General features: G+C 41.2%; 1 protein-coding gene across 1 annotated transcript in view; it reads left to right on the forward strand.

The window, feature by feature from the left end:
* The first annotated feature begins 6,955 nt into the window (after positions 1-6,955).
* The window catches only part of LOC106573487 (ras-specific guanine nucleotide-releasing factor 1), a 36,811-nt gene continuing 22,470 nt past the window's right edge, over positions 6,956-21,296 (forward strand). Inside the window, exons 1-10 of the mRNA XM_014148574.3 lie at positions 6,956-7,562; positions 12,927-13,033; positions 15,068-15,215; positions 16,132-16,227; positions 16,333-16,586; positions 16,998-17,077; positions 17,232-17,425; positions 17,869-17,978; positions 18,146-18,264; positions 18,770-18,930. Of these exons, the coding sequence (XP_014004049.1) occupies positions 7,287-7,562; positions 12,927-13,033; positions 15,068-15,215; positions 16,132-16,227; positions 16,333-16,586; positions 16,998-17,077; positions 17,232-17,425; positions 17,869-17,978; positions 18,146-18,264; positions 18,770-18,930 (1,545 nt within the window). The 5' untranslated portion in view covers positions 6,956-7,286. The remainder of the gene's footprint in view (positions 7,563-12,926; positions 13,034-15,067; positions 15,216-16,131; positions 16,228-16,332; positions 16,587-16,997; positions 17,078-17,231; positions 17,426-17,868; positions 17,979-18,145; positions 18,265-18,769; positions 18,931-21,296) is intronic.

The raw sequence follows: 21,296 nt of genomic DNA on the forward strand, positions 1-21,296 counted from the left end.
CCTTGACAACTTAGAAGGAGTTGTTAATGCTGCATTTCTAGTAAAACTACTTTTTGTCTACTTCAGGTATACATTTAAAATAGAGACTGAAAGCTTTTTGTAAGCATATTCACAGATATACAGATATATGTTTTTATGATTCTGTGATACAAAATCTCTGAACAATTATTGAACAGAAATAAATACTATTATAACTTCATGATACATCAAAAAGTTACAATACAGTAAGTATTTATTCATTGTAATAATTACTGAGCATTTTTCACTGAGGATTTTTGCATTACTGAACAGTTAAGTGGACTGTGTGGCATGTGTGAAATTCAATTACAGACCCGCTGTGGAGGCCCTCTGTGCAACACTGGCTGATTGGAGGAAGCACCAGCCAGGTGGCGACCCTGCAGGCAGTATCTAACACACAGCACAATGCCCTGGGCCACGGCCAAGAGCTGGTGCTCTGCCACCTCCCAGCCCACCAACACCACCACTCACCACTCCACACAACACAAGTACATGGACATGGTCACTAGTCACAGACATGCAGTCTCCACAGATGGCTCTAGCTGCCTTTCTGCACTCAGGTCACTAGGAAGGTAAAATACATTGTTGGGCACTTTCCTCTATAACTCATGTCCTGCTCCTGAAATAGCACGTTCTGATTGTTTCATCTCCATACACTCACAGAGTAGAATCACTGTATATGGGAGGTTTTTGAGGGGAAAATATGTGTAGAATTGTGTTTGTTGTTACCAAACATTACGATGACATACACTGAGTGAACAAAACTTTTTGAACCTGCTCTTTACATGACATAGACTGACCAGGTGAATCCAACGCTAAGATCCCTTATTGATGTCCCTTCTTAAATCCACGTCAATCAGTGTAGGAGAGGAGACAATGAGAGGAGACAGGTTTAAGAAAGATTTTTAATCCTTGAGACATTGTGTATGTGTGCCATTCAGAGGGTGAATGGGCAAGACAGAAGATTTAGGTGCCTTTGAACAGGGTATGGTAGTAGTTTCCAAGCGCACTGGTTTGTGTCAAGAACTTCAACGCTGCTGGGTTTTTCAAGCTCAACAGCTTCCTGTGTGTATCAAGAATGGTCCAACACCCAAAGGACATCCAGCCAACTTTACACAACTGTGGGAAACACTGGAGTCAACATGTGCCCGCCTCCTTGTGGGTGTTCCTAATGTTTGGTATACTCAGTGTATATTTTGGTTTTTCTCTGTGGACTATTTTCCTTTGGATTATTATACTAAACTGTGCAACTGAACTTTTAACTCTGTTCTTAGGAAGGTGTTCTTAATGTTTTGTACCCTCAGTGTATATTGTACCCTAAACATCATGCATTCCTTTGGAGTTTGAACAGGTAAATGGCTGGTTTATGATACTGAATTCATGGTTATATATTATGTATTAGGTGAATTGAACCACCTGGTGACTCTGCCTGTCTCTGTCACTGTGAGATATAGGGACAGTAAGTGCCAGCGGCTGGGCTGATGTGGGATTGAAGTGGAACTAAGTCAGAGGTCTTTCTGGTTGGAGAGGGCTCACCCAGGCAGACATGACACCTCCATGTTGTTCAAAAACGTACTTTCTACATGTGACCAAGACTCAGTGCCTTCAAGAAATACTGTACCACAGTAGATGTACAGTAACTAGTGGTAACAGTAAAACTAGTGGTAACAGAAATGTATTATGAAATCAAGACTGTTTTTTCTTACTGTGCCATTGTCAATGGTACAGTAACAGGCAAAGTAAAGACAAAACCAGGCGAGCATTTCCTGGGTCCCCACATTCCCCCACCCATCACCATCACCTCTGACTGGCAGACCAACTAATGGGTCCTGACAGAAGAGAATCAGCTTCAGTTGAGAGGGAGCAGCTGTTGGAGAAACACCTGCCTGCCACTCTGTTTGGCCATCAGCAAGAACGACCAGGCTTCATTCATACAAGATTCTAAATACCATTACTTTCCTTTACCACCACCCAACCATTCCTCCTTTCTTAGCCTGCAGAACAGCACCCAATACCAAAGTTACGTGATAACACCTATAGCATGATCCAAGTTTTTTTTTTTTTAAAGCTGTGAGGGTTGTTTAGTTACAGTTTATTGGTCAGTCATCACCTGTCAAATCCAATCTCCAATGACAACTCTGTGGATCGTTACTTTACATTGGTCAAACTGTACTAGCTAGCCTCCAGAAAATCATGGGCTAACGTGCTGGCATCGTTGGACTACCAGTGTGAGCTCTCAGACAAAAGGCAGAATTCAGACAGATTATGATGCTACATTATCACTGCAATGCAGCTTCCAACATATCCCTTCGTCCTCTGCATTTTAACTCAAAGAGTCCAATCGTGACACTGGTGTGATATGGACTTCTAACCCCTTCTAAACATAATGTGCTTGAGCTAAAGACTTCTGCATCCATTGGTACGTACCATCCGTTAGTCTGTGTGATTAACTGGAGCTAGAGCGGTGTTTGTTAGGCAAGGGCAGATCCCGAAAAAACATCTGTAGAGTCCGAATGGTTTCAGATGCAAACTATTAAACGCTATCTATGACTGATAGGGTCAACCAAGCTCTATACCTTCCACTCTCTCTTTCAGATTCTTCAGAGGAAAATCATGTTTCAGTGATGTTAATTTGAATGTTTTGCTTACTCAGTTTCAAAGAGACAGCCTGGGACTGCCCCCACCCCAGCCACCCTGAGTATGCATAAGATCAAGAAGACAATGAGCATGAGGAGGGGCATGATCAAACCAAGCAGGGTGTTTCTAAAAAAGGAAGGAGTAATTAGTGAATTTTGTTGGAGAGGAGTATGGCGAATTAGAAACCTGCTGGATCATGTAATTAGGAGTAGGCATGTCTGGACCACAGCACTGAGAGGAGGGTACTGTAGGGATCTCAGTGTGGGAAATATCAGAATCACATTGGTCATGCCTTCATCATGACTACTTTAATGCTTGTGGAAATCATGAGAAAATATATTTCACAAAAATATTAGGATTGTGTATGACCATGACCATAATATTGTTGCCTTTAAATCAATATGTGCACTTATCATTCAGAATGAATTGAGTGTTAAAACAGACTTTGAAGAGGCATGGATAACTAGCTGATCATCCGTTTATTGTATCGACAGACAAGCAAATCAAATCAAATCAAATTTATTTTTATATAGCCCTTCGTACATCAGCTGATATTCTCAAAGTGCTGTACAGAAACCCAGCCTAAAACCCCAAACAGCAAGCAAAGCATGTGAAAGAAGCACGGTGGCTAGGAAAAACTCCCTAGGAAAAACTCCCTAGAAAGGCCAAAAACCTAGGAAGAAACCTAGAGAGGAACCAGGCTATGAGGGGTGGCCAGTCCTCTTCTGGCTGTGCAGGGTGGATATTATAACAGAACATGGTCAAAATGTTAAAATGTTAAAATGTTCATAAATGACCAGCATGGTCAAATAATAATAATCATAGTAGTTGTCGAGGGTGCAACAAGCACGTCCGGTGCACATGCTAAAAAAACTGAAACCATATCATGACCAAGACTGGGCATCTATAAGGTCTTATTTATGCATACATTTAAGCAATGAGATATATATATTAGATACACAAAACTAGTCAAAAGTTTGGACACTCATTCAAGGGCTTTCCTTGAAGGAGAAATAATGCTTTCCTGAGAATGCAGACATGATTGCAGCCTTCGATTTCTACACTCTGACAAGCACGATTTCTAGCACGTGTTCCCTTTGTAGGAAGTGTGCATCTGGGGGTAGGCTATAGACAGTATGTTGGTGTATGGGGGAGAGGGGTCTCCGGCAGAGTTGCAGAGCCATTCTTCTGCCTGAGAGCAACGGTGTAGTCAGCCCGATTGGAGCTCCAGCAGAACATTACCTTAGCTACCAGAGGAATGCTGATTCAGATCGCCCCAAACATATATTGGCTTTTATCTGCTCTATGAATCTGTTGAAGGGAGCAGCATAGAGGCATCTCTAAACATACAAACGATGCATGTGTTGAGGGTTCCACGCTCAAAGATCAAGGATTCACTGTGCTGTGTTTGTTTGGCTGAGCCAGAGTCTACCCACTGAGCACAACAACTCAGTTGTTTGATGGTTTCACCTGGCCCTGAGCTTTGCTCCAGGAGAGCAAACCAACAATACACCCAGTGTTATCAGCCTCTCACATGTGCGTTTAAGCAAATGTATTCAAAATAGGCCGTAAAGATTAGTTGCTGATTGGTGCCTTAAGCCAACGTTGGCTCAGTTTACGGCAAAAGGAGACATCTGCTCTTATTTCTTCGAATCTATATACATTGTACGGTTTATATAGCCATTAGATGAATTTGACTTTGGATTATTATCAATCCCCATGAATAGCTAGCTAATTGACAGAACAGAGGAAAAAAAAAAGGTCTGATTAAATAGCTGCCTTAGAAAGAAGAGGGATTTATGATAGAATGGATCTGAGAGAGAGCAGATAACAACAGGGATGAAATCATAAATAAATGTCCTGTGAGAGAGAAGTAGCCAGAGGACTGACAGCACCAGATTAAAGGCTAGGCCTTTTAAACAAATTGGGTGGTCAGAGAGGCATATTGCCTGTGTCCTAGAAGATGTTTTATAGCTCAGATATATAACCACTGTGACACAGAACACTTATAGCACAAGCCACAGGACATTATGCCACGAGCTCCAACAAGCTCAGATAATGGGTTCCTCATATGATATTAATGAAAACTATGGAATACCATTATGTATTGTTGTAAACAGAGTAGTGTACACATTTATTGTCAGGTCAATCTATTTATCTGATGCTGGACAGTTTTTTTTTTGTGCCTCCCTTTTTATGGGAGGCTGCATTTTATGAAAACAGGCTGAATTAGATCCAGTGTGCAATGACCTTTAAAACTCAAATCCAACACCTACATGTTCTGGACTGGAGAGGGTGAAATGATCTCGTGTTCACTGGTTTGAAACATTTGAGAGACCTCCCGAAATACTTCAACAACCCTGCTAACTCATTCTATTACAGTATTTCACTGGTGTTGATTTCCAACACCTTAAATGAACTGTTAAAGTTTGACATTTGAGTCACTTTATTTGAGTAATGCCAATGGATGTCTCACGAATCACCTTCAAAAATCCTAGTGGCTTTTAATCAACTCTATGAAGGTTAAGTCCCCCAGTAAGGGATTTGAATATCTAAAGGTATCCATTAATTGAACAGAGTCATCCTAATGTTGCTCTTTGTATCATCTGGTGCTGGCTTTGAATGATAGCATTATTCAGCAACATATTGTATTTTATGAGGCGCTATCGATTTTATTGTGTCTGAAAATGTTGTCATCAAGCCTCTTATGGAATGGCTGTAGATAATCTGCTGCCCTGGGACTAATCAGAGCAACTAATGAGAGAAATATAATACAAGAGAAGAGAGATACCAAAGGTCAATAAAGACAGATTGCTGTGAATCAATTACAGTATGGGTTAAGGAGAGGCATGTATCTCCTCATGTATGTGACATGGATGTAAACAGCCTGTATGATTGCAATAATAAAGTGGTGTTTTTTTGGATGGGAGAGAGAGAGAGAGAGAGAGAGAGAGAGAGAGATAGAGAGACAGAGAGAGAGAGAGAGAGAGAGACAGAGAGACAGAGAGAGAGAGAGGATGCAGCAGGAATGTGTATGGCACTGCCAGGGCAGATTAGACAGCCTTCAGATGGGCTGAAATGAGTTGTCTCTGCCACTCTGGTATGTGTGGACCTGGCTGGCTGGCTGAGGAGAGCCATGTTAGGGAATGATGGATGAGTGACCATTAGCATAAGCTTAATATAATACAGAATCTGAGGAAGGCCACGGTCTTAGCGGATAAGACAGGACTCAGCTATGGCCTCCAGCTCTTTGCATCATGTGTGAAGTGAAGAGAATGGATTTCATTTTTTTCTGCTAGAATAAGCACTTTGATCTTCAACAAACAAAATGTCAAAGTATTGCCTATGCTAACATCCTGTACAGTAGGCTAAAGCCAGTTCCATTTACATTCAATATTCTAAATATACAATCTTTAAATATATATATAAATATATATATGTTATTTGAAAAATACTGCTGCTTACTGTCCTGTGATGATGGTCGCTCTGAAAACATCTCACTCTTCATCCCAGATCGAGGATCAATATGGGACAGCGTTCTCCAACCATCTGCTTTCTGTCACTGGGCCCTAATTTACTGCAGCCAAATCTTTGTTAGGTAGGCTGAGAGTGCAATAGTACTGACAGCAACAAAACACCATGTTTTATTGCAAGGAAACAGAAGGCACTGACAATTGCTCAGTTGGGTCCACTTGAATAGGTTGCCAAACATGGGCTAAAGCAATTCAAGATGTATGTCCAATCGACATAATCATTAACCAAATGTATTACATGAATGTATTGGCAAGGCAAACTCTTTATTGATGTTTCAGTGAATAATACTGAGCTTTACAGTTGAGTGTTCAAGACTGCCAACTGTTCTGAGATTCTTTTATTTAAACATTTGAAAAGGTCTATGGTATTCTGTGAATCACATGGATTTAAGACCCTTATATAGCCACTTGTCCAATGTACTATAGTCTGTAATGAGCTTTCACTATATTACTGCCCCCTTTTGAAATGTATGCTTTTCATTCTCTGAGTGGCAAGGAGTTACCATTACACCTCATGAAATTAAAAAATAAGTAGCAATTCGCCAATAACACAACTTCCACGTTTGTTTAATGAGAGTAGTCAAGTGTAATGTTTCATTCGAAACACCTGAGAAATAAGTATGGGGAAAAAACAGCTCATGCTATGTCTTCACTTTTACTTGTTTTTAATTCGTTGTCCAAGGTTCTGAAATGTGCTTTCCCAAGGACCCGTCACGTGACTTCCCTGCCTGCGGAGCTCAGCACCGAGCTCACTGGTTTCTGGAGATTTCACGTGAGAATACGACAAACCACGTCGCGCACACTGCAATTCTCTTCCTTTGCCAGTCTCGGTTTAAATTGACAGTCGGTCTGTTTACTCTTTCTTTTTGTGGAGGAATGTGATAATCGAAGCCCTAACAAGCTCGTCAACGAATTTAGGATGATACACCCGTGTTCTTCGTTTTGTTTCTCTCTTTTTTCCTTCATGCCAACACGGTAAATGCAGGGGGTAGAGCGGACTGCTTGTCCGCAATCAGAAAGTCCACGTCTGTCTGGGGACCGAGTTTAAGAAGATGTAAGGATCAAGTAGCTTTTTTCAACCAAAGTCTCTTTATCAAAATGCAGAAGGGAATACGATTTAATGATGGTCATGTCACCTACCTGGGTCTTTTGGCAAAGAAGGATGGTACGAGGCGAGGTTGCTTGAGCAAAAAGAGCTCAGACAACACTAAATGGCACACAAAGTGGTTCGCTTTATTACAAAATATGCTGTTTTATTTTGAGAGCGAGTCCAGCTCTCGACCCGCGGGATTATACCTGTTGGAGGGATGTGTGTGTGACAGAGCGCCGTCACCTAAACCCTCACAATCATCCAAGGAGTGTTTAGAAAAGCAGGTAGGAATAACACACATTCAAGTTCATAACATTGTTTCATTTGTCTTTTGGGGGGGAAACGACTGTAACTAATTTCCAGGTTGATTGAATAAACATGAGTGATGCACCAGTTACCGATGTACAGATATCCTCATGGAGAGGTTGAAAACAGGTGATCATGTGAATCTGACGGTGTTATCAGTGCATGTAACGGATCTTTTTTTTGGAAGAGTAGCCTAGCCTACTTGAAGTATTGCCATGATTTATGTTTTTTTCCTATTCCTCTTTATCCACAGCAATTATTATATTCCAATCCAGTGGAATTATAACCTACAGTAGGCCTATATCAGATTAAATTCAGAGCCGTTTGCTCAGTGTGCGTGTGTTATGTAATCTGTGCATCGGATTAATGATTCCATTATCAACACCAAATTGAATACCGAGCTGCCTCGCGATTTTGCTGCATTGTGCCTTCTTCGGGTTTGCTTATTTTAGACAACAATACAATAGCAACTAATTGGAAATTATGGATTTATAGAAATATATAAATCCCTTAATCTATATAGCCTACATAGTCTAAAGGCCTATGTGTTTTTAAATGTGGTTGATCTTGACATATTATTGTGAAAACAAAATAATGTTATCTCACTGGTATACAGTCAAGTTTGGTGATACTGTTTTTTTTTCTTCAGGAAAATTGCGCTAAAGAAAGAAGGTATTGCATCCCAGAGTCGCCATCTTGTGGGACATGGACGTAATACCACTGTTTGACGTATTGATTTAACTCTCCCAGACTCGCACTGATATTAATAGCATCCTACCTTGGCAACTGCGTCTGCAGCAAATAGTGTTTAATAACAAGACCGTAGGCCTATTTCAAGCGAGCATTGGGGTCATCATCACTAGTGTTTTTATGTTTTGGTACATTGCATTTTGCTCTCAAAGACATGGGCTGAGTTATTCCTTCACATTGGGATCAGTGAACGGTAGGATGAGGCTGTTCAGATGTGGAAGAAAAAAATAAAATGTAATCACTTGTCTTGATTGGCTACTCACTGTAAGCCTATTATGAATATACAGTAGGCCAGGGTCTGTAATATTTCCAGTACTTTCAACGAATGAAATATACCCATTGATGCTGGAGTAAATCTGTAGAAGTAGACACCATAAGATACTACGTTCTTACTTCAAATAAGATGGTTAGCTGATACCCTTCGTCTTCTTATATGGCTCAACTTGTTTCACATTCCTTACAGAAAAACAGTCATGAAAAATAGAATACAAAATGGTGCTGTAATCCTGGTGTTCTCTATGACTGATATAGGATAGTTAGAAGTATTGTGCACATGAAGGATGATGTAATGATTGTGGAATGTTTTGTGTGTAGGATCATTGGATTGAGGCTCTATCTGTGAGTGGTTCTGTTTGTGTCTGTTTTGTTCTGTCTGCAGTCCCTATCCATGACTCTATAGGGCTGCAGTCCAAAGTGAGTCCAGGCCTTTCCTGTGAACAGCTGTCCCTGTGCTGACAAAGCAGTATGTGGCATAGTGGCTAATATTTTGCTCTCCCAGTCCCCTCATAAGAGAATGAAAACTCCTCATATCACTAACGTGCAAATGGTTACAGAGGAATTTGTCAGGAATTTCCTTGTTTTGATCCATCCTGTTCATCATGATTATCGGATGGCTTACTAAAACAGAGATTCTGATGTTGTTTTGATAGTGCCTGTGGAGTCTGTATTTGAAGGAATGATCCATTCCCACCTGTCTCGCTTCATAGCTGCCAGTCAACAAGCTCTGTTCACAACTTAATCTGTGTTACGTAGTTCAGATTGTATTTGTCACACCCCATTGCATCCTACTACCATCTCCAAGCCAACATACATTACTGTTTATAGCAGTTATTTATTAGAAAACAAAAACACCACCATATTCTCACATACAGTACATGTGAGTGAGTGTTCATTGGTCAGTCAGTGTTCATTTGGTAAAAGATGAGCAATACATTATAAATTCTATGTAATTTTTTAATATACAGATGCCTAATCTTAATTAGATCACTCTTTTGTTGCTGAGAATTATTTTCCTGCACAGCAGGAAATACGGACTTGTAGTGTATTCAATGTTTAAAAAGGCTTCTTTAAAATGTCAGAATTGATTTGCCCTAATGAAAAATGTATCAACCCCTACAAAAAATGTCAATTAATTATAATCCACATAATAATTCACATGTTGCTGCAGGATTATTTTCCTGCTGTAGCAAACTGGCTCAAATTAAGATATGGCATCTGTAGAAGAATGAGCTGTATTTTTATGTCTTATGAGTATGTATAACCAGAGACTATTCAACTTGTTTGCACACCAGCAAGTTTATCCTGAATGATAGGATATAGGATGGCACAGAGACAATCAACAGCCTAAATCTGTGACAACCTTAGGATTTAGAGAAGTAGACTTTTAATGATTATCTTCAATTGTCATGGTATGCTGGTTTGTAATGGACATTATCTATACTATTCATACAAACTGTATCATATTTATATCACTCCCATTTCTGTCCTCACACATTGGCAGATTTACATGAAATTTTACTGAAGTGAACTGCAATGATGCAAGTCGTTGTGAAGTTTGACAGCTTTAGTGGCCACCATATTGATGAGAGCGCAGAAAGACAGGGGTGCCAGTGCTTTCTAAAGAGAGCATTAATGCCCCAGGACGTCTTGCCTTTCTCATATTTGCATCAAAATCAGGTGTTTAAATGACCTTTTAACTGTCACTACAGTTCTGGATTGAGCATTCATTCCCACATTTATGTATCCCAAAAGCCGTTATCTAAAGAATGCTAATGTATTTGAGCCCAAGGTTCCTATGGCAACCTTATTTGCATCTAAAATAATGATGTGTGGAAGGGCTCGGGGACTGCAGAGAGTATCTGTGTGTCGTCGCGACTCCCTTCCCCTATTAATACAACCAACCGCTATCTGTGCTAAATTTGTTCCTTGCAGTACCTCGTAGGGGTCAGGGCCCATTTATAGAAAAACACAGTCACTCCTCTTTGGAGAACAGCAGTATTTTCTAGCATTCCGCAGCCAGTGATGGCTGATGTACTTCTGTTCTGTTCTTTCACACCCCACTTTGAGGTAGCTGAATGAGTGGATGACACTCAAAGCCAGACAGAATATTGGGAATTTTTATTGCTATGAGCAAAAAGCTGTAGTAGATTGCCTCTATACAGTATATTTTACCACTTCAGTTCTCTAACAATGTGCACATTTATATGGCAGGATAATATGTGACTTGCTAATGCTATGCTAATTCACAGGAAGCATAGATGGGAGGAAAATTATTGACGCTGCATGCCTGGTTGCTCTTGTGGACAGGTGGGATATTGTTTTATTACAAAGGCCTCTGCTCTGGCTTTTTTGTTATTCTGTTAGGGGAATGGGTTGCAGGTACAGGCATGTAGCAGATGTTGGTTTAAGCTGTATCACAACATTGACTCACTTACTGGTGACTTAAACCTGTTTATTCCTTCCTTGGGGAGCGTAGGTCATCCACAATTTTCAACCAGCAGGCACAACATTCCATTATCACAACATTGATTTTCCAGCTGCATGAGAAAAATGTTATTCATTACTTACATCTCCAAAACAAACAATTGTTCAGTTCAGATCATCAGGTTTGCAGCATTGATTGTATATGTTAAGAAACCATTGAAAGTGTGTGAGTGGTATGACTCAGCCGTAAACATAAAGCGTGAAGCAGGCTATGTGTTCAACAAGCCACTCTCCCTGCTCTTAAAGAGAGGATGAAGGAAAACTACAACAACAACAAGCATGCATCCCTGACACAAATAGATTCTCTTTGAAGGGAGGATGAATACCTAATGAATGTGAAGATGGAAAAGCATTCAGCCATGAATAGTGATGAGGTGCAGGTTGATGGGCGCCTGTTGGACATCTGCAGGCCAAAGATAAGGCTTGGCTTTCACTCAACATGGTTGCTGCCAAAGTACACACAAGGAGTCACGTTTTTAACCTTGAGCGTGATTCCAATGTGTGAGATGTGATAATGTAGGCGTTCCTTTCCAAAGCAGCATGGATCTTTTTCCATCTTGCTATGTCGTTGTGTGTATTGGTGTGGTCAGAACATATTGTTTTACAAGAAAATTGGAAGTGCAATGATATTCTTATTTGAAGAAGGATTATTCATCATATGTTAAGGGAGTGTTAAATGTACAACAATCGTGTAGAAATTGACTATATGCACAAAACAGTAGTCTGGCATGGTCTGAAATGAACTTTTGTTCCATCAGCTAATGTGGATGGTCTATGATCGTGACTGTGATGGATGGTGGATGGTCTATGATCTGTGACGTCTATGAGGTGACTGTGATGGATGGTGGATGGTCTATGATCTGTGACGTCTATGAGGTGACTGTGATGGATGGTGGATGGGTTTTGATCTGTGACGTCTATGAGGTGACTGTGATGGATGGTGGATGGTCTTTGATCTGTGACGTCTATGAGGTGACTGTGATGGATGGTGGATGTTCTTTGATCTGTGACGTCTATGAGGTGACTGTGATGGATGGTGGATGGTCTATGATCGTGACTGTGATGGATGGTGGATGGTCTATGATCTGTGACGTCTATGAGGTGACTGTGATGGATGGTGGATGGTCTATGATCGTGACTGTGATGGTTTGTACACAGACCTAGTGGTGCTGGGGAATTCAGCGCAGAGAAGACCTGCTTAGTTAAAATGGAGTGAGACAAGAAGCGCTAAGAGCCTATCCATTCGCATAGAGTGGAGTTGCTAGGTAACAGGTAGCACACAGTTATGTAATTGGCAATGCCTCCAGCTTACATGTCTTATGGCTTTTCCTCCTGGGAACCAGAGCCATCCCAGGCAGCCAGGCAGTCAGGGGGAGGCTTCCTACTAAAAGCCCCATCGATTGAGCTGGTGGGTGAGGATGTGGGTTTCCCTTTCCCACCCCCCTCTGTGCTGTTTACTCCCCTAATGTCAACAGTGAGAAAGGATAGATACAAGCTTAGATTGTGAGAGGGTTCATGGTTTCAATGATGTGTGTCTGCAGCACACAGATTTTTAAGGGCCCAAAATACTCTTCATATTTTTCTGGTAAAATATACATTTAGTGTAATAGTTTTTGTGGTGTAGCGCCTATACTGTGCATTGTCTGACCTTTTCATTGCATTTTGTGGTTATAACGTTTTATCTCGTCTAGAATCCTATGGAGTAATACAAATACTTTTTCTCATGCAGTGTATTAGAAAATAAAGAATACAAAGGCCTCCTTACCCATGCAATCTAGTAATCTGTTTACGGGCTAATTAAACCTGTGCTTTTTTTTGGTGTGTTTCAGTACTACTTCACCGTAAATTTCACCCATGAAAACCAGAAAGCCCTGGAGTTGCGTACAGAGGATGTAAAGGACTGCGATGAATGGGTGGCTGCAATAACACATGCCAGGTACCAGGCCTCTACTACTTCCGCTCTACCCAGTCAACAACTGCGGCAACACACACATGGGCTATTATTGATGCTTGCTGTATGGCTGGGTTTAGTCTCTTACTGTAGATATGACATGATGCACGGTTTGAAACTTGACTCTGTTGAGGTGTGATAGAAGTGTCATGCAGCATTAAGGCAAGCTTTTTGACATACAGTTCTGCGGACAAATCCTAAAGAAAATCTGATAGGGGCATTGATAAGGTCTGTGCAAAGGCCCCCTGTTTGGCTTTTTTGTCCCCTGAGGTAATAGTATGTATGTAGCTCATGTTAAAACATATTGCTGCCATTTTGTTATTAAACTCTTGGTAGTGAATTTGTATTGAATGATTCCAGTTGAATGAAACAGGCTGACTGGTGATGTAGTTTACTGTATAATAATCATTGTGAAATAAGCAGTGGCGTTGTAATGATTGGTGGTCTATTGTGGCTGTGGATTTGAGAGTTAGAACACTAGACTAAACAAGGTGCAATTTCGAAATGTGGTTGTACATCACCAGTTTAATGCTTGTTATGTCGTGTTTCCATTAACTTGCCCAGTGATTTTTTTGTTTAGTTTTAGTTTTTTGTTCTCGCAGAAAATAGATTTGAAAATTGCCTGCTACAGTGCGTTTCCATTTAACAATCTTGTGTCGATAAAAACATCTGGACGTGATGGATTACAACAACAAAAAAATCTACTTGTTCCCAAAACGTACAGTGTCTAATAGAAATGAATTGGTTCAAGTGTTTCCATTACCCATTTAGGCAAATTGCGCATTAATAAATTGCAGACAGCCTGCATGCCCTCCCACCTATTTCTTTAATGTTTCAGGTAGCCCGCAAAAGTCAGCATGGATAGAATGCAACAATATTTGCCATATTCTAATTATTGTCATGTGCCAATGTATCGCCACGGTCCGTGCCATTGGGAATCTTGCACTCCTGTAGATCTGAAATAATTGGATGGTGAAACTTGCATCCAGCCAACCAGAAAAGCAAGGCGAAGCAATTCAGCCATTCTTAAAAGTCAGGACAGGATCTTGCAAAGAAACATCATTTTTATAGCTGAAAAATGTATTTAGCAGGCAGTAGGCATTTGTGTGCGGTGGAGCTTCATGCTGTAGGTACGTGTTGACATCACATGCCCCACGTACCTTAAAACATTTTCGGCAAACATCATTTATTCGAAAAACAGTTTCCATCATCATTTGTCACAATAAATAAAGTTAGACAAATGAAAAATACAACCCTGTCTAACAGATAAAAATGGATTCTCTATCTACCATTTCCATTATACATGTCGCAAAGATTTCTTTTTGCGACATTGCTTTTGTTGAATAAACCTGGGTCAACAGAAACCTGCCTACTGACAGTCACTTGATTAGCCCATGTCAGCTAACATTATTTATATAAAAAATGGGTCTATCTGCCAGCTATCTAAACCTGTAGTAATCATGGTTGTATTACCGACCCGGCCCCCATTGATTTTGTTAGTCACTCTCACTCAGATATAATATTAAAAACTGCAAACATTTCTCTCCACCCATGCCAAAATGTGTAGAATTACAGAAAATTTGCTCTAAAACTGAGAGAAAAAAATTCTGCCCGATTGTAAAATTGCAGCTAAATGGGGGGGATACGCAGACCCGCAAGCCACTATGGCCCCTTTTTTGTGGCCCCTACCCCCGTAAAAGTTGCCCATTCCTGTTCTAAACCATATGGGCCTGCTGTATTTTGGTTGCTTATCTGCCGAGACAATCTACTGTAGTTACACTTCACTGAACACAAAGGATATTAATATTTCACAGCACTCCATTATGTGAATGTGCATAGACCTACACACCTGAGATGGCTGTATGGGTACAGGTGTGTCTGTGGGGCGGGGGTGGTTTGGTGGATGTATACAGTCTGCATGTGGGGGAGCATATAGAGTCTCGAGTGTGTCTGGAGCTTTGGAAATATGTCTGTGGTGAGTTGTTGCAGTGTGTGTGAGTGTGTGTTTCCTGTCCACAGTTACAGGAACCTGGCCACAGAGCATGAGACGCTCATGCAGAAGTATCTCCATCTACTCCAGATCGTGGAGACAGAGAAAACGGTTGCTAAGCAACTTCGACAACAGATAGAGGACGGGGAAATAGAGATTGAACGGCTAAAATCAGAGGTAATATTCATAATGATTATTTCTGCCTCGGTGGGGGATTGTTATGTTTTTGCCATACTGAACAGGAAATGGATTGGAGCTTGTGTGGGATCTAGGGCAACTACAGTACAGTTAAATGTCTCTCAGGAGCACCGCTCAAGATTTCTAGGATTTTGTCATCTGAGTGAACTGAAATGGATAAGGGCTGTGCTAGTTGTTTCTTTATATCTATCTTATTTGATCATTAGAGAGATAGAGAGAGATTGGGAGAGATTGGGAGAGGAGAAATGGGAGCGCCACTCTGTCACAAAGAGATGTGTGCAGACCCACCGGGCTCCACTTTGCATCTCCACTCATAAATAATCCCTCCAATAAAACTATGCTCCCTGCTGTATTCTTCAGATCAAATAGTCATTTTACTTTAATGTGCAAATGTGGGGCTTGAAATGAAATGGTGTGTTGAATATGCATGAACAGGGCTTTATTATACACGGTGCACCCCCCACCCCACCCCTCCCCACCCCCCACCCCTCCCCACCCTCCACCCCACCCCACCCTCACAAACATAATAATAAACTATATCAGTCTATACAAAGTTAATGGGGACACTTACCTTCAGACAGTTCTGGGCCGCTCCGAGCTCTTTTGTGCAACACATTTATGGAATTTCAATGTACACACAATGCACAGTATCGCACAGTACGTCTGCATTTCTAACCAATGGAAATGAGTGCTGATGTAGAGATATCAGCCAGGTGAATAGAGTTAGTATATCCACCACCACTACCACATGTCAGAGCTGCTAGCTCTGACAGCCTCTAATCTCATTTGACACAGTCACTTTGTTAATACGCTGTCAAGTGAGGAGGAAACTTGGAGAGCAGGTTGTGAGTGATGATGACTGGTCTATCCTGTCTGTGGATGTTCTCTTTGGCAGCTTTCCGGGCTGCACAAAGACAACGGGAAGATCCAGTCAAGTCCAACAGCCGAACCCAGCGAAGATGATGACTCTGAACTCAAGAAAATCAAAAAAGTACATATTTTACACAAAATAATTTTGATTCTATTTTCAGTTTATTTGCCAATGTTGGGGGAAAATACTCACCTTCCATTCCCCACAATTCCCGTGGTCCACTAGGTGCAGAGTTTCCTGCGAGGCTGGATGTGCAGGAGGAAGTGGAAGACCATCATCCAGGACTACATCCGGTCACCCCATGCAGAGAGCATGAGGAAGAGGAACCAGGTGGTGTTCAGCATGCTGGACTCTGAGGCTGAGTATGTCCAGCAGCTCCACATCCTGGTCAACAACTTCCTTCGACCCCTCCGTATGGCTGCCAGCTCCAAGAAACCACCCATCACCCACGACGACGTCAGCAGCATCTTCCTCAACAGGTGTGCAGCTGTAGATGATCACACCAAGCTAACCACTCACACTGCTGTCTCTCACCTCTCTCAGGGAGACAGTGATATGACTGTCTCAATGCTGTAGGACTTTATGTTCATGCATTACAACTATGGTTGATAATGAGAACATAAAGACAGTAAGATGTGATGGCAATATTCTATGTCAAAGCCTGATTCTAAGATGTTTATTTATTTTATTTATTTAACCTTAAGAACAAATTATTATTTGCAATGATGACCTGTCCAGAGACAAGTGCAGCAATATAACATTTAAACACACTTGCACATACAGGCATATTCGCTGTTTGCATGTTTGAATCCTTTTTACATAACTATGGCTAGTGTATATTTTTCTCAGAATGGATACTTAGAGTCTTGTTGATTTACCCTTTTCTTTAGTGAGACCATCATGTTTCTGCATCAAATATTCTACCAAGGGTTGAAAGCAAGAATAGCAAGCTGGCCAACATTAGTTTTGGGTAAGTAGACTAAACTCCTTTTTTGGGGGATCACTCAAATGGATGGATGAATATGATAAATACTATGATAATAATATGCCCCAATTGTCCCCAATATCATCTATCGATCTCTCATTCAGTGTCTCAATCTCTCATTGGTCCTCACTTTCCACAGCGGACCTGTTTGATATTCTACTGCCCATGCTAAACATCTACCAGGAGTTTGTGAGGAACCACCAGTACAGTCTGCAGATTCTGGCCCACTGTAAGCAGAACCGAGACTTTGACAAGCTGCTGAAGCAGTATGAGGCCAAGCCCGACTGTGAGGAGAGGACTCTGGAGACCTTCCTCACCTACCCCATGTTCCAGGTAGGCATACAGTACTGTACACTCTACTGTCTTCTCATAGACTGTCCAGACCCTGTCTCTCACCTGAAACAGCTCTCCTGTTCAGACAAAGTCTCATCCACTGATCACTGACAACACAGCAGCCATTTGTCTCACATGCCTTTGCTCAGAATATCCCTGTTATGTTTTTCATAACCACATAAACCGGTTGTTTGTGAAGCTCAGGTTTTCATAATGGCTCTTTTCTGGCAAGGCATGCAGTTTCAGTGCAGTCTGCTCCACTGGGGTCTACTTTGGGCTCTGCTGTGTTGGTAATAAATTTCTGCTGATGACTGTGGATGTGCATAGAGCTCCCCACTGATCTGCTGCTACGAGTTTGTGTGTGTGTGTGTGTGTGTTTGCACGCAATCTTGTAAGCAAGTGTGTGTGACTCACCTGCCCTTATTCATTCCCTGTCATTCCAGATTCCCCGCTACATTCTTACACTCCATGAGCTCCTGGCCCACACACCACATGAGCATGTGGAGAGGACGAGTCTGGACTATGCCAAGTCAAAGCTGGAGGAGCTGTCCAGGTATACCTGCCTTACCACCTTATTGCACCAAGCAGCACACAGGACACCTCAGTTAATCAACGCTTTCCTAAGTTGTTAAACACAAACGCAGTAGGATAATTGCATACTGTACAGAATGTATACACACTGACAAAGTGAATACAATGATATTCCAAATCTGCACCTAGAATCATGCACGATGAAGTGAGCGAGACAGAGAACATCAGGAAGAACCTGGCCATTGAGCGCATGATCGTAGAAGGCTGCGAGATCCTCCTTGACACCAGCCAGACATTCGTCAGACAAGGTAAGCCCTCAGAGAAGATCCACAAAGGAACCCCAGATCCCACATAAGGACACTATCATAGAGATGGATTTTCTGCCTCTCAACTGTTTGACTGGCAGCCCCTTTGTGTTCTCACAACTTCAAACATCCATAGCCCTACCTGAGCCTCCATAAGGGAAAGACTTAACCAGGTTGGGCTATATAATCCTGTCTGTCTCTGAAGAACAGCATGTACTGAAAGTGGGCCGAATCTTTCATTTCCAAGGGTAATTAGACTGTTAGGAGGCAATACGGAGATGAGTCAGGGTTTGTAAATGTCATACATCCCCAACCGTCTTTGATGGACGTTTAAAGAAGAAGAGGCAAAACATATAGAGAAATGGTTTAACCCTACAGTATGTATATATCCCCCCAGTCAGTGAACAGGTGAGGGGAGGCCTCTCCCAGCCTTGCAGTACAGTTGATCTGTGGGCCTCCCGTCACTGACAGGGCCCCCTGCTGTCTCTCTCCCCCTCCTGCCATACAGGCTCTCTCATCCAGGTGCCAATGAGTGAGAAGGGCAAGATCACCCGTGGGCGACTGGGCTCTCTGTCTCTGAAAAAGGAGGGGGAGAGGCAGTGCTTCCTCTTCTCTAAGCATGTCATTATCTGCACCAGGGGCTCCGGAGGAAAACTGCACCTCACCAAGGTGGGTGTGCCCTGGGCTGCTGAGCCTGCTATACAATCTCTCAAGATGCATCATTGACCAAACTCCCAGAGCTTAATGTAAAATCAAATAACATTCAGGGGATACAATACACAGATGAGGCTTTAGTTAATACACAGCAAATTGGCCGAACCTTTTCAGTGTAACATTTTTTGTGTTTATTCAGGTCTTAAATTAACACTCATGATGTGTAAAAAAAAAAAAACAGTGTTGGTGTTAATAACCAGTGTTAAACAAAAAACAGTATTATATTTCCAAGAATTCCCTAGTGCTGGTTGGTTTTTAGAATTGTTTGTTTCAATATCTATGTTTTTGCATGTACATTGATTGATTAATTAATCTTATGCCACTCATATATAAATAACATACACTACCGTTCAAGAGTTTGGGGTCACTTAGAAATGTCCTGGTTTTTGAAAGAAAAGCACATTTTTTGTCCATTAAAATAATATCAAATTGATCAGAAATACAGTGTAGACATTGTTAATGTTGTAAATGACTATTGTAGCTGGAAATGGTAGATTTTTTATGGAATATCTACATAGGCGTACAGAGGCCCATTATCAGCAACCATCACTCCTGTTTTCCAATGGCACGTTGTGTTAGCTAATCCAGTTTATCATTTTATCATCAGTCCAAGTTCATCAAAATGATGAACTTGGACTGGCAGCTACATTAAATAGTACGCACAAAACACCAGTCTCAACGTCAACAGAGAAGAGGCGACTCCGGGATGCTGGCCTTCTAGGCAAAGTTCCTCTGTCCAGTGTCTGTGTTCTTTTGCCCATCTGAATCTTTTGTTTTTATTGGCCAGTCTAAGATATGGCTTTTTCTTTGCAACTCTGCCTAGAAGGCCAGCATCCCGGAGTTGCCTCTTCACTGTTATCGTTGAGACTGGGGTTTTGTGAGTACTATTTAATGAAGCTGCCAGTTGAGGACTTGTGAGGTGTCTGTTTCTCAAACTAGACACTCTAATGTACTTGTCCTCTTGCTCAGTTGTGCACCGGGGCCTCCCACTCCTCTTTTTATTCTGGTTAGAGCCACTTTGCGCTGTTCTGTGAAGTGAGTAGTACACCGCGTTGTAAGAGATCTTCAGTTTCTTGGCAATGTCTCACATGGAATAGCCTTAATTTCTCAGAACACCTATAGACTGATGAGTTTCAGAAGAAAGTTATTTGTTTCTGGCCATTTTGAACCCACAAATGCTGATGCTCCAGATGCTCAAGTAGTCTAAAGAAGGCCAGTTTTATTGTTTCTTTAATCAGCACGACAGTTTTCAGCTGTGCTAACATAATTGCAAAAGGGTTTTCTTATGATCAATTAGCCTTTAAAAATTATCAACTTGGATTACCTTACACAATGTGCCATTGGAACACAGGAGTGATGGTTGCTGATAATGGGCCTCTGTACGCCTATGTAGATATTCCATTAAGTCGATCAGCCGTTTCCAGCTACAATAGTCATTTACAACATTAACAATGTCTACACTGTATTTCTGATCAATTTGATGTTATTTTAATGGACAAGAAATGTGATATTCCTTGCCAAAAGCAAGGACATTTCTAAGTGACCCCAAACTTTTGAATGCTAGTGTACATTTTTCTATACTCATCCAATCTGTTACGTGGACTTATTGCACCCATTACTGAAATGATTGTCCAGTTAAGTTGGTTCATATCTTAGTCTTCCCAACCTTGCAGTCATTCATTCAAAATGTTAGATATACCCACTATGGCTGGATTCCAATAGGAATTACACATCATTTTGCAAGCCATCATAATGTTAATTTCAGGCCTGAAAACCTTGAGTTTCAGGCCACTGTATTAGGTTAAAACTAGACCCTCAAAAGAAGGCCTTATTAATTAATAAATCCTTTTACTGCACTGGGCTAAATCAGGGTCACACAGAGTGTTTCTTGGTAGTCTTAAACAAATCTACTTTGTAACAAAAGTATACACCTCACACACATGGTTATGGGTTTTAAAAAAAAGTCAGATATAGAGTTAAAATGTGTACATTGTAAGTTTTCATCCCAATATTACACTTTATATACATCACAGAGACTGAAATAAAAGAAAAAAACGTTTGACATAGAAACACCGGATTTCCGGCTGATTTTTGTAAATGTTTATTAATTATGAAATGATGACAAATATTAATACAATTCCACCCATGAGGCCATAAGGGTGGCGATTAAAAAAAAAAGTATATTTTACCTTTATTTAACTAAGCAAGTCAGTTTTCAATGACAGCCTAGGAACAGTGGGTTAACTTCCTTGTTCAGGGGCAGAATGACAGATTTTTACCTTGTCAGCTCAGGGATTTGATTTTACAAGCTTTCGGTTACT

Source organism: Salmo salar, chromosome 16 (assembly GCF_965601325.2).
Source record: "Salmo salar chromosome 16, fSalSal1, whole genome shotgun sequence".
NCBI classification, from domain to species: Eukaryota; Metazoa; Chordata; class Actinopteri; order Salmoniformes; family Salmonidae; genus Salmo; species Salmo salar.